At 43.7% G+C, this 14,000-nt stretch overlaps 1 protein-coding gene across 2 annotated transcripts; it reads left to right on the top strand.

The window, feature by feature from the left end:
* The first annotated feature begins 1,491 nt into the window (after nt 1-1,491).
* Nucleotides 1,492-12,566, top strand: LOC102050687 (epoxide hydrolase 1-like). 2 transcript variants are annotated; one of them, XM_014279869.3, is made up of 10 exons: nt 1,492-1,646; nt 2,946-2,969; nt 3,865-4,078; nt 4,847-5,027; nt 5,801-6,031; nt 6,408-6,537; nt 7,730-7,944; nt 10,674-10,782; nt 11,101-11,226; nt 12,167-12,566. In XM_014279869.3, exons 1-10 carry the CDS (start codon nt 1,618-1,620, stop codon nt 12,366-12,368), a joined length of 1,461 nt encoding a protein of 486 aa, XP_014135344.3. In that variant the 5' UTR covers nt 1,492-1,617; the 3' UTR covers nt 12,369-12,566. The 2 variants fall into 2 exon arrangements, with proteins under 2 accessions (XP_014135344.3, XP_055581703.1); XM_055725728.1 differs by lacking the exon at nt 2,946-2,969 and having other exon boundaries at nt 1,505-1,646.
* The last annotated feature ends 1,434 nt before the right edge of the window (nt 12,567-14,000 follow it).

Here is a 14,000-nt window from a genome sequence, read left to right as displayed (position 1 = left end):
GTATAGATAAATTCACTCACAGCTGTTTAAGCCAGTCCTTCCTCCACCAGCCTTTATGTTTTTTCCCAGTGCTAAGTAAGAAACAGAATTTCCTCGAGGTCTCTTTTGTCTACTGAAGACATCACAGCCTGCAGTACCTCAACCTGGCTCCTTACAGGGCCCTCAGCTACCTTCCACATGGGTTGCAGTTCTTTCCCCTTGTTGTTAATAATTCTCTTGTCTTCTGACTATAGTCCCTCTGCAATCAGGGATATCATCTTCCAAGAGGCCTCAAAAGAGTTCGTTTTGTTTGGGAAATAGAACCTTAAAGCTAAGTAATCCCAGACGGACGTAACCAGAAATAGCTGTGGTGTAGCAATAAACTGAACTTTGACCAAATGAAGGATTTACAAGCTTTTCTTCCTGATGACTCTTTTTTGATGGCATAGTGGCTGCATATGAAGTCACATTAGTAGTATGAGACCTAACCATCACAGAGCTCACTGGTGATGGTACTTTGCTTAGAGCATTGCATGGAGATAGGAATCATTTTCTCTGACAGTAAGATGTAGTTATTCCTGGACTGAAGCACAGCAAGGACACAATTTAGGAAAGAGGAGCCTTTACCTAGTAAGATTTTACTAACCATGAAGGAAATGAAGTCTAAAAATGAGCTAAAACAAAGCATTGATTTCTGTGGAAAATGAAAAGCAAGTTTTCCTTTTTGTTTGGGCTGCTGCAGATCACAGGTGCACATGGAATAGAGCCACACAATGCACAGGTCCGAAGGGGCACATGGAGGTCAGCTCATCGCAGCTTCTGCTCAGAGCAGGTTCAGGTAGATCAGGTTGCTCAGTGCCTTGTTCCTGTCAAATTTTGATTGCCTCTAAGGATGGAGATCCCACATCCTCTCTGGGCCCCTGTCCCAGTGTCTGGATACCTCCATGGTAAACTAATTTTTCCTCACATCTAACCAGAATTTCCCTTCTTGCAATTTGCATCCATTGCCTTTTGTTCTTGGTCCATTTTTCCTACACTCTCCACTAGGTAGATGTAGACAGCAATAAGACCCCACCCTTTGCCTTCTCTTCTCAGGCTGAACAAGCTCAGGTCTCTCTGTCTCTCCTTGTACACCACATGGCTCCAGCCCCCCAGCAGCCTGGTGGCCCTGACCACCAAGGGTGGGCAGGCTCACTCCAGTCTTTCCTCTGCCAGCAAGGCCAGAACTGGACATGGCACTCCAGATGTGGTCCCACAAGTGCTAAAGAGAGCGAAGGATCACCTCGCTCAGCCTGCTGGCTAACACGCTTGCTATCTAGCCCTGTACGCACTGGCCTTTGCTGCACCTTGTGGACTCAGGCTCAGCTGAGGACCTCAGGCCAGGCTCTGCAGAGCTGCTTTCTATGCATTTGGCGTCCAGCCTGTGCTGATGCACGGAGCTATTCCCTCCCCGTGCAGGACCTGGCATTTGTCTCTTGTTGAGCTTAATTTGCAAGTGCACATTTAGGCAATAGGTGGCACTCACGGTTGATGTAGCTTGCATTGTCACCAAGAGAGCGTCACTGCGGAAGAGAAAGCCAGCAGAGGAGACACCTGGGTTGTTTCGCTGGGAGCTGTGGTAGGCAAGGAGGAGCAGATATGTGGCAGAGGATGCTTCCAAACACCTGGTGAGAACTCTTTGGCACATGGAGGAGGGACTCTAAACAGGGGTCCCCAGGGTTGGGGCAGGAGAAAGCCCCTGTGGGGTCCACCAGGCCATCGGTGGGTGGGAGCATGCAGCTGAGCTTTCCTGAGCATGGGTAGGGAGGAGGTTTTATAAGACTGAGCCTTGTTCTGTGCCACTCAGAGAGCTGTTTCTGGGACATGCTTGCTTTGTTAGCAGTGCCGAGTTTGTGCTGTTGCCGTGATAACTGGTTTCATGCCTCTGACTCACTAAACTCCAGGATGTAAGTGCAGGAGGTTGTTATTACTTGTTGCATAAGCTACTCAGCCTCCAGGGAGGTGGGGGCTGACACTGTTTACTCTTAGGAGCTCTTGTTCTTCTTTGTCTGGGAGTGGTTTCAGGAGATACTTCCTTAAAAATCACATAGACTGTCTCAGAGATCATTACCCAATTGCCTTCACCACTGCAGGGGTGTCCAGTACAGGCACTGTGTTCTGCATCACGGGTAGCAGTGGGAAAGGGTACTAGGCAAAAAGAAACACCCAGTGGACTTGGTTTTTCATGGAGTTTCCTGTCCTTTTCATTTTTTTTTGTCTCAAGGCATCGTAATTATGACACCAAACAGCTCCCTCATCTAGCTGCCTTCCACAAGGCAGAGTAACAAGACTTTCTCTGTTGCTTCTAAGTTTTTGGTAGATTTTAGATTCTGCTTTTCTTGCAAGAGAATTTACCAGGCTAAAAGAGAACCAAGGAGGATGTTTTCTTTTTCTTGTGGGCAGATGAGACGTAAAAGCTTGGTATCCAGTCAGGAGTAGTTGGAAGTAGCAAAGGTACAGCAGCTCACTGAACCTGAACAGGGAAGGGTCCCACAAGCCGCTCCTCATGCCAGCCCTGGGCAGGATGAGTACCACGTGGCTGGCAGCAGAGTAACCCTTGAGCTTGGAAGTCCCCTGCCAAGGCTGGGCACCTATCGCTACACAGCTGCCTAAATAAACTATTTACTTGGCTGAAGTAACACAGCCCTCTGTAGGATGAAACACCGCAAGGACACCTACCCAGTTGTTCAGTGCCTTTTATCTAAATTGTGCTGAAGGAGGGAATATTATGGTGACAAACTATCTAGCTAAAACACAGCCCAGAAACACGGTCTCTGTTGCCAGATAGCTGAACAGCTTGTGATCCCATGGCTGCGCGGTAAATGGTGCTGGCAGGGGATGTTCTTTGCACCATCCCCAAGGGATGGTACCATTCAGACAACACTATCAGACTGTAAGAATCTTTTTTTCCCCCCCCCATTTTCTAGGGATGGCATCTTGTCCCGGATCAGGTAAGTGAAATAGCTGCTCTGTGCTGAGGAGTTCATTTTTTATTAGCACCCTGGTTGGGGCACAGCATAGTCCCTTCCATACCCTGTATGACAAAAAATCTTCATTCACAGTCTTCTTTGAGCCCCCTGCAATAGCCCCAGACAGCTCTGCTAATCCCCAAGGGAAGCTGGAGAGCTTGAGGCACAGGTCAGAGGGATGGGAAGGGACACTACATTTAGGACTGATTGCTGAAGGGTTTGAACAGTTTTAAAACATTGCTGTCTGTCTGTTAAGTCCAGCTCTGGTGCCTTAGCTCCCACACCTCAAGAAAGTCTGAAACTTTGCTGTCTAGGTAAGAAAAAGAGGCACCAGACAGACAAGTTGAGACCTTTACCTATGGAAAGCTATGGTGGAGGGCTAGTGTTGCCCTAAAAGATGACTGAATCTGTAGGGGAGCTATGTATATAGCACAGTCAAGGGGCATGTCTAGCACATCCCGCTGTCTCCAGCAGCTGAAAACTCTTGTCTCTGCTCCTCAGCCCACTCTGTGCAGTTTTAATGCCTGAAGCTGTCCAGGTGCTACTATCCCATTCACTTCAGTACCTGCCTTAAAACAGATAGATCCATATCCTACTGATCCTTGTCTCCCAGGGCACACCTGGTTCATAAGGAGAGGGACAGAGAAGCCTTGTGATTAACAAGTCCTGATCAGCAAAGGCTTAAGGTCCCTAAGAAACACCGGTAGATGTAACCCTGCCACAAATCCTGCCTGCAATCTTCAAAAATAACAGAAACGCCCAGCCCCTGCTGACTACATGGGGTTTGTTACTCACAAAAAATGTGACTACAAGCCTCAGCATAGTCCCTTTACCCTTGACACTTCTGTTGAGCACAAACAATTTTATGCCTCCCCAGGTCATTTGAATGTTCTCAGAGGAATGCAGTCCTGGTCCCTGTGGCCGCTCTGGGGGTTGGAGGGATGCTGGTTTACTGGCTGAGGTCTAGACACAAGATCAAGACTATTGAAATGGGCAATGGATGGTGGGGCTCAGATGAAAGACCTCTAAAAGGGAAAGAAGATGAAAGTATCCGTCCCTTCAAGATTGAAACATCTGACAAAGAAATTGAGGTACCCGTGGCTGGGATGTAAGGAGGGGCAGAAAGCTGCAAGGCGGAGCCAGTTTATTACCCACCTTACTGCTTCGAGGTGATGTCTTGGGGGCAATAGCCAGTACAGGTCCATTAGATGATGCTCTGGCTCACTGCCCTTTATGAATGGGATTTGAGCTCAGATTCACTCCAATGTCTTTATGCTTTCTGAGACCACAGACTCTCCATGCAACCTGGGGCTGCTCCTGCAGAAAGGCCAAGCTTTGAGCAGCAGAATTTGACAGCAGGTCTGCAGTGGTGGAATGGGGTGGGAGGGCACTGGGATAGCAATGGCACCAGTAAGGCAGGACTGAGGGGCTTCCACAGAGGACAGGGTTGGAAGGGTGAAGAAGGATGGGGTCCTTCTTCCTTCTGTCCCTACAAGCCTGTCACTAATTATCTGGCCAACTAGCAGTCGGTAGCACAGGCTGAGCTGCTTATTCTTCTCTCAGCTGGCAGTGCTGGCAAGTTCCTAGTGCCAAAACCCCTAAAGCGAGTTAGCAGTAAGGCAAGCGTAGAACCCGCTACTCCTGGGTGCCCTAGGGGAACTGCTAACCTGTAGAAAAATATATTCCCCATATAAATGATTCAGGAAGTTATACAGAGTATGGCACTGCTTCAGGGGGGGCTTGTGGTGTCCCAGAGAGAGACACAGAAGCCAGTGGAGCCAGGAGGGCCTGTTCATGCCTGCCTTAGCATAGGGCACATGCAGGCATCTGGCCAGCCTTGCAAGAGCTCCTGTCTGCAGGACCTGCATCGCCGCCTGGAGCAGGCCCGCTACACACCGCAGCTGGAAGGGGCTGCCTTCCACTACGGCTTCAACTCCAGCTACCTGCAGAAGGTGGTGGCCTACTGGAGGAACCAGTTTGACTGGCGCAAGCAAGTGGAAATCCTGAACAAATATCCCCATTTCCGAACCACCATTGAAGGTGAGGGGGTCTCTGTGGCTTGAGCAGGTCTCGCTCTGAAATGCACAGAGAGAATGGGGGGCTTTAAGAGGTTACTATATTTAAGACAACAGTATGCATAACAGCTTAATGAAGGATCAGTAGTGGAGGCTATGTTATTAATAACCCTCTATAGATTAAGATTATTGCACAGTGGTGATAAGGTTAGATCTGCTTGAAGATGGGCTTCATCTGGCTCTGAACCTGCACTAAATAACAATGAGGGTTTCTTCTGCTATTGCCTTGAAGCCACCTTTGAAAACTGTAAAATTTACCCAGCCCCTGAGGTTGGAATATCCACCACCCCCACCCAGTTTAGCCAGGTGAGGTTAGCCAGACTTTAGATAAGTGATCTGCAGGTTAAACTTCTATCCTGCACTTACTTTTTTCATGTTTCTCTTTTTATCACCCACACATTTTGTAATTTAGTCATGTTTTTGCACGTGTCTTAGCTGCATTATGCTATTCACTGAAGTGCAGCTGTACTTATATACTGTAAGACCCAGTTTCTCAGGAGGTGGATGCTCAGTCTCCTGTGACCCCAGTAACTGGGACTGGGATCAATACCTCTGTCTGTAAGTAAAAGATGAGACACAGGTAAAATACCAGGCATGTCCTTTCAGCTAGGCATCTTCTTGCCATGGGTTGATTGTGTACCTTCTGCTGTGAATGCTAATCACAGTTTTGCCACCCTCCTTCTTCAGAGTTCAGAACAGATTTTTTTTTTTAATTTATCTGTCTTGGATGTGTGGCAGGGATTGATATCCATTTTATCCACGTGAAGCCCTCCTATGTCCCTCACGGTCGAGCTGTTCAACCTCTGCTGATGGTCCACGGCTGGCCTGGCTCCTTCTACGAGTTCTACAAGATTATCCCTCTGCTCACAGAGCCAGCTGAGCATGGCCTGAATGAGGGTGACATGGTGTTTGAGGTCATCTGCCCGTCCATCCCAGGCTATGGCTTCTCGGAGGCACCACACCAGAAAGGTGAGCGATGAAAAGGCGCAGTTGGAATTGCTAGGTTCTTGGAGCCTCAGTCATCCCTGGCCCTCACCAGGGAATGCAGTTTGTGAATGCAGATGCTTGGCTCTGCACTAACACCCACGTGGCTGAGGCTCTGGGGCTGGCTGTGGAGATCTGGAAGGTAATGGTAGCTGGAAACCAGGTCTGCTTTCCACTTTCTCCACTTTCCACTGAATTTCTATCTTGTGTTCACTGTATTGCCAAGGAGCAAGGCAGAGCAGCATAGCACACTGTGCCTTTACACAGCAGCATACTCATGTGCCTCTGTCAGACCATGATCTTTGGCCAGGGGATGATACACCAAGACAAACAGGTTTCCTCTGTTTCTCTTTACCTACAGGCTTTGACAGCAAAGCAACTGCTCGGATATTTCATAAGCTGATGAATAGATTGGGCTTCAAAGAATACTACCTACAGGGAGGAGACTGGGGATCTCATATTACCACAAACATGGCCCAGATGCTGCCACAGTGAGTAGCAAAGGGAATCAGTGCAGAGAAGGTTTCTCCAGTTCTTACCCTACCTTCTTGCTCCATGGTCTGGGTCCTGCCTTCTGTTTGCCCTGCCTCTCATCGCCTTCTGCTTTGTTTTCTCCAGGGGTATCCCCACCCCTGTGCATTCAGTTATATTCATGTGCTTTGCATTGATACTGGTATTTGCATTCTCACGCTTTCTAAATTTCATAGAATCATAGAAGCATTTAGGTTGGAAAAGACCTTTAAGATCATTGAGTCCAACCATAAACCTAACACTGCCAAGTCCACCGCTAAACCAGGTCCCTAAGTGCCACATCTACACATCTTTTATACCTCAACCACTTCCCTGGGCAGCCTGTTCCAATGCTTGACAACCCTTTTAGTGAAGAAATTTTTCCTAATATCCCATCTAAACCTCCCCTGGCACAACTTGAGGCCATTTCCTCTCATCCTATCACTTGTTACCTGGGAAAAAGTGACCGACACCCACCTTGTTACAACCTCCTTTCACGCAGTTGTAGAGAGCAAGAAGGTCTCCCCCAAGCCCCCTTTCCTCCAGACTAAACAAGCCCAGTTGCCTCAGCTGCTTCTCACAGGACTTGTTCTCTAGACCCTTCACCAGCTCCGTTGCTCTTCTTTGGACACATCTTTCTTGTAGTGAGAGGCCCAAAACTGAACACAGTATTCGAGGTGCAGCCACACCAGTGCTGGGTACAGCATCACTGCCCTTGTCCTGCTGGCCACACAATTTCTGACACAAGCCAGGATGCTGTTGGCCTCCCTTATCTAGGGAAGAGTTGTACAGAGAAAAATGGAGTGCTGTTTGGCTTCTCTTTCACTAGGCGTGGAAGTAAGCTCTGCTGCATTTTGATTTGAGACCTCAAGGATCATCATCCTAAATCAGGAAGGAGATAAATTTAAAATTGGCAGGGAGAAAAGGAAGGAGCTCAGCCTTTCAGCAACTGAGCAGTACCATGAAGCATAGGACTTTCCTGGAAGGAGATGGCACCAGCTGTACCATTTTTAACTCGCCTAAATTTTTTTTGAAATCACGATAAATGTGAAGATCTTATGTATTTGGCTCAGTGAAATGCTTCTATTACAGCTCCCGTCAGACTTATTTTCTAGAAAATTTGGAAACAGAAAATTGCTTGATTTAACCTTCTATTAATTAACTTGATTTCAGATCTGTGAAAGGGCTTCATCTGAATCTTATCTTCGCTGGCAGACAAGGTTTGAGAAGGATGATTTCTGTGATGCTTGGGGCTTATATACCATGGCTCGTAGGCTTTACTAGGGAAGATGTTCGACGTATGTACCCTTTCATCCAGAAGAATATACATGAACTATTGCGAGAGTCTGGATACTTACACATCCAAGCCACCAAACCAGACACTGCAGGTAATGAACCTTCTCTATATCACTATGAACTTTGTATACTGACTGCTTAAGGCGTATAAAAACATAGTTGAACAAAAGCCAACCATGTTTGAGAAGCAATGAATTCTGGTGACTGAATGCAAGACATGGGGACAAGAGCTGTGTAAAAGGAAGTGAAAAGGAACCGCTTAAAAAAAGATGGAGACTACAAATATCACTTTTCAAGGTCTTTTAAATGGCATACCACTTCTCTATGGCAAAGAACCCTTTTGCAAAAAGCCCCTTAAAGTAAAGCACAGGACCCGGAAATTGAAGCTTCTAGAAATAAATGTGGGTGAAAACAAGAAAAATACCATAAGCAAGTGCAATGTGAAACTTGCAGAAAGGTAGACACAGCCATAATACCTGAAGCCAGAAGCATGATGTAGTGGGGCCAGTAGATAAGGAGTCTGAAGAAAGGTATGGCCATCTCAGAAAAGTTAAATGATTTATTTTTATAATATTATCAAAGATTATGGGGTATGCCTTTATTGAAATAAACCCTCATCAGGAAAGACAGCAGAGCTGTCTCAGACTGGCATCAGGTATGGAGACCATAGAATGAATAGCACCCCGTCCTGGCATTTAACTGGAAAAGAGGAAACTCAAAGTGAAACGTCAGCTAATGCCTAGTCTGTTGCTTGAACTGATTGCAATATCAGAGAAATAAAAGGAGACAAACCAGATACCAGGTTGGGGTTTTTTGGGTTTTCTTTTCAAAAGCCAAACAGTGAAGACAGCCCCCAGAAAAACAAAGGCCAGTATGTCTAGTGTCTGATCAGAAAACTAGCAGAAATGTTTTTAAAAGGAGAATTGATTTACAGGTGATAATATCACAGGGAAATCATGCTTCAAATATCAGAGCTCTGGCAGAATCAAGAAGCTGTGGATCTAGTAATGGAACATATTTAATTTCAAAAAAAAGTTTTGTTGAGGTTCCTTCCCCCAGTGTTCTTAAAGACATTAAACTGAATTAAGAAAAGGATTAAGTTCATAGATTAATAACCAGTTAACATGAGAATTCATGAATATAAATAAGTAAGCAAGTTCCAGGGGAGAGAGAGTATCACAAAAATCTGTGCTGGCACCTGTACCTTTCAGTATGATCCTAGTTTCTCTACAGATAAAAGTTAATGGTTAAGTGAAAATCTGACACCTATCCAGGGTTTGGTTTAATCTAAAGATAAATGTTTTTGTAACTCTCTGCAGTTAAGTGACTGGTTGATTAAACTGACCGATAAAAACTGATGTCAACAAAGTCCAAAGCAATTTAAGCAGAGGAAGAAAATCCCAATGGGGTCTAGTTTGGTTGCTGCTATGCAAGAGAATCCAAGAGTCAAGGACAGTGCTTTGAAACATCAGCCAGCTCAGAGTTTAAGAGAATCTTACAAACTCTTAAAGAAAGCAAAAAGAGAGTAAGATAAAACACTAAATCCATGATATTCAGAATCTCTTCCACCCCTGTTTCATTAATATATTTTATAATCAAAAGAATACATGAAGGGGAGAAAAAGAACCCTAAAGTGACCAAGCAACTTCCATACAAGCACTGTACATAGTCTAGGACTCTTTAACCTGGAAAAAAAAGAAGAGCAGGGATTTTGTAGCACACTAAAATTGTGAAAGGTAGAAAATAAATAGGCGGGAAAAACCACATATTTCCTGCTTAGTCTCAAAAAATATCTATATTATCAGTTTAGTTCTCATTAGGCAGGTTTAAAGCAAAGCTACAGTATTTTCACTCACCAGACGCTGTGGTACCTAAGATGTGTACAGGTTGAATCATTAGTAAGCTGCAAACAAGACTGGTATTTCTGAGCATCCAATCCATGAAAGTTGAATACAGTGATTCAGAGACAGCTTTCAGCTCAGAAAATGCTCACCTCCAGACAGGTCATATGCTAGCTGGCACATTTTAGCCTGCCCTACCTTTGCTGGTCAAAGCATTTACATGACTTTGATTTGTAGCAAATCACTTTAGGCCTGACAGCGCAGGGAAACTTGCACAAACTTACTTTGCATTAACTATGTCCACTATTAAATTGAAATCACATTGTGCATCATCTTCTACGAAGTCATTCAGTGCTAAAGTCACGCTAAAATACACTTGAGAGTAGGCAATTCTAAGGATACTGTAAAACACAGCCTAGAGTGTGGTACAAGAATTTTCCCAAGGCAAGCTCTACCACTGCTGAAGTAATCCCTACCCGTTTTACAGGTTAAACCACAGATATAATATGCTGTGTTTATAATGTTTGTTAGCATTCCCCAAAGGCAGGAACAGATAGCAGATACACAACACTCCACTGTTTAAATTAGATAGAAAGTGAACAGCACTCCAGGTCCCAGTTAGCCATCCTAAGCAGGACAGTGCTCCCAAACAGTTTATCTGAAATTTCTTTTCAGAGTGTAATCCCTTTACATCTGAATTTGCTCTTTCTGCCACACATTACCAAGAAGCCCAGAGGATTTTCTTAACTCCTGGTTTCTTTTGTATAGGAATTACTCAACTTTATAGTGCTGTCAGTTATAGCCAAAATTCCATTGGGGTGAACTTTTCAAGAATAAAGTACTACCAGGGCTAGTAAAATGCACTCTTTACTGAATTCTCATAGAAAACTCTGAAGAACTGATGCAAGTCCAGTTTAACTCCCACTGAAGTATTTGCAATGCCAGGCAACTGCAATGGTTCTCTTGTTCTCCCGAATTAGGTTGTGGACTGAATGACTCCCCTGTGGGGCTTGCTGCATATATTTTGGAAAAATTCTCTACCTGGACAGATAAATCATTTCTGCATAAAGATGATGGAGGCTTGGAAAGGTAAGAAAACAGGTGCTCTTCCATGAGAGGACTCATTAAAAAAATGAGCAATGGTAACTAATGAGGAGATAGGTAAAAGACTGGCCAAAGCTGAATTTTGAGCATGAAAGATGACACATTAGTGTAAACTTACAGCAGACTGCCTGCACGCTACTGCTTCAGCACCAGGCAGTTTTGCTCTGGGCACATGGGTGCCAATTAATTTGCTGCTTGCAAACAAGTGGAGAACAAGAACAACTGTTCTTCAGGGCATGAGCCCAATACAGCGTATTGAGAAACAGCTTCCAATGAAATGTCTTCATCTTTTTCTATCAATAGCAAATACACTCTTGATGAGCTTTTGACCAATGTGATGATTTATTGGGTGACATCCTCCATTGTGTCCTCAATGCGATTCTACAAGGAGAACATCTCCAAGGACCCTGGTCTAACAGGCGATGCCAGGTAAGGAAGTGGTAGGCATAAGAAAGATTTGCAAATGAGATTGAACCACATTTGCCTGTATAAACATTTAGATCACTTACAACAGCAAACTTAACTTGTTAAAAAAAACAATCCAAGTTCTTATTTTCTTTTGATAAAAATAGTTGAGTCATTTTTCTTTTGAATCTGTAATTCACACAAAGTAGCTTGTAGCCAAGACGATGCAGCAGACTTATCAAAGTATATTCAGTCTTGTGTTCAAAATACAGGTCTTATTCATCAAACAACTGTGATCTGTGGCTCAGTTCAGTTAAAACAAAACAGAAAATCAGGAGCATTTCAAAGAGAGAAGTTTAAACTGAATTAGGAAGGATATGGCTTAGTGGTGGATAAAACTAACGACTACAAGTGTTAAGCACAGACTTGGGGAAGCAATTTGGAGAGCAGTACCTTCTAACAAACAAAGCACCTTCTAACAGCCACTGACTTTAAGATGACTATAAGAGAGGCTGACCAGAAAATGCTGCAGAACAGAATTCCATGTGATTGGTCATACAAACAAATAGAAGAGTCTTTTTCTTTGTACTTTCCTCAACCCATTTGTTACACTGGTACTATAAATTCTAAAGTAAACTTGAGCATGCTCATTTCTGACTTTCACAAAGAGGTGATGAGTCTTGCCATTTATTGCAAAACTATAAAAAAAGGTAAGTTTAAAAATATGAAACATTTCAAGATTGAACTGTGTGCGAAGTTGGCTCTACTTCACATTTTTGGGTATCATATTCTCATACTCAAGGAGATCCAAATACAAGCGAAGCTTTTCAGCAGAGTACAAACCACAAAATGTGTTGCTGTGGTGAAACTCTGCCAGCTGACTGTGGCAATTACTAGTCAGGAGGTTTTTATACAATTTCCCCAGGACTTTTTTTCAAAAATGCACTTAATTAATGTCTTCTAGGTTTGCAGTGTATGTTCCCACAGGGATTGCAGCTTTTCCTCAGGAGCTAGTACATACACCACGGGTCTGGGCAAAGGAGGTCTTCAAGAACATCATCACTTACTCTTACATGCCACGTGGAGGGCATTTTGCTGCCTTTGAGGAACCAAAGCTTCTGGCACAAGACATCATGCACTTTGTCAGAAAGGTGGAACAGCTGTGAACATGCACTTTATATACATATATAGAACAGAAGCAAGTTGTTCTGCCACCAGCAGAACCTTTACTTTGAGGGATTAAATAAATCCAATGTTGTCACATAGAGAAGACAACACTTTATTTTGATAATCATTACAGTACTAAAATTGTTAATGAAGCTCTAAAGCTTTTCTAAAGAATAAAAGAAAAAAACAAAAAATAAGCATCTAGTCTTCTTTCACTCCCGGCACCATATCATTGCTGCACTCATAGTTCAAGTATAACAGAATATATAAACAGTTTAATGCAATAACATTGCACTCATCTGGGGAAGAAAGTAGAAAGAAACCAACCCCTTGATCCTTAGAACTAAGGCTTCTATTTAAAAACTTCTTTAAACACTTGAGTGCTAGCATCTTAAATATGCATTACAAGCAGCTTTGGTGGAAGTGTAAAGGGGTTTGATCTCCTGAGCACAAACAGTCCTACATTCAAGTTATATTTCATTCAAGAGACCAGGAATTACATATTCAAGTGGGCAGCTGCACATAAGGCAGCTTTCTTCATTCTAACAGTTTTTCCCCTATAGGTAGCTTTAGCAATTACCACGCTATGTAAACAGATGTTTAATGGATAATAAGGCAAAGACAGCATTCCTAGCGTGCTCCAAGCTCAAAAATATCAACTTAATTTCCTCTTAGTTCTTTATCATTCCATTCCAAATGGTAAAGTTAAAATATGCACCAAGCGTAGCAGGTTACTTCAACCTTTACTCTCATTTCAAATTATTATCACACCATCCTGCAATTTTTGCTAGCAAGAACCTGCAAGCAACCTTGCTACCAGTAGGCTCGAGTTTCTCTTCAAATGGGATAGAGCCATTTAGCTCATTACATTACAGATACTTGAGTAGCTGACTGAAGGTTAAGTCCAGCAGACACCTAGTTTTGACACACTGTTCAAAGCTCTTAAGTGTTGCTCACCCTCCCTCCTTCTCCCATTCTGCACTAGACACCAGGCCAGAAGAAAGGGCTCAAGTTCTGCTCCCAAGTAACACGTTATGACTTTGAACAGGAATTTGACAAGTAAAGATAGTGCTGAACTTGATCACACTCGCCTCACCACCTCTTCACATTTCATAAACGTTTAAGAGTCTAAGACTCTAAGACTTAGAAGTAAAAGCAAGCAAGAAACTAACTTTTATTGTTGTCTTAAGCGAGAACAAGCTAGCATGTTGGAACAGGAGTCCTAACTTCCTCTGAAGAGGGTTAGAGCAGAAACTGCTTGCTTTTAGTTTTAACTGTATATCTGATTGTCAAGGCTGTTGGACTAAAGGTTAGTAAAAAATAGGAAGACTTGCTTCCCCACTTCCACAGGACCAATCAACCTCTTTTTGTCACCAGTACAAGACCTCCCAATTACTCAGAAGTCCCTCTCTTCGGATTATTAAGTAACTGAAATTGAGTTACGGAGAAGTCTAATTTTATCAAATAGATAGGCAAACACTTGAGTACTCACTCAAGCCTGATCAGACTACAAAGGTCTCCTTTTACAGGTAAGAATGGCTATAGCCTTTATAGTAAAGGCCAAGTGTATTAATAGTCATGTACATTACCTAGAGTCCCAAGCAATCAGCTAATTTAGTAACAGCCACATT

Source organism: Falco cherrug, chromosome 13 (genome assembly GCF_023634085.1).
Source record: "Falco cherrug isolate bFalChe1 chromosome 13, bFalChe1.pri, whole genome shotgun sequence".
NCBI classification, from domain to species: domain Eukaryota; kingdom Metazoa; phylum Chordata; class Aves; order Falconiformes; family Falconidae; genus Falco; species Falco cherrug.
The sequence above is the reverse complement of the archived record's forward strand: the minus strand, read 5'-3'. Positions and strand labels throughout refer to the sequence as shown.

Coding starts and splice junctions, on each gene's coding strand:
- LOC102050687 (XM_014279869.3), top strand. CDS start 1,618: ATGTGGCAGAGGATGCTTCCAAACACCTG. Junction 5,028..5,800: donor TTTCCGAACCACCATTGAAG/GTGAGGGGGTCT, acceptor GATGTGTGGCAG/GGATTGATATCCATTTTATC. Junction 7,945..10,673: donor CACCAAACCAGACACTGCAG/GTAATGAACCTT, acceptor CTCCCGAATTAG/GTTGTGGACTGAATGACTCC.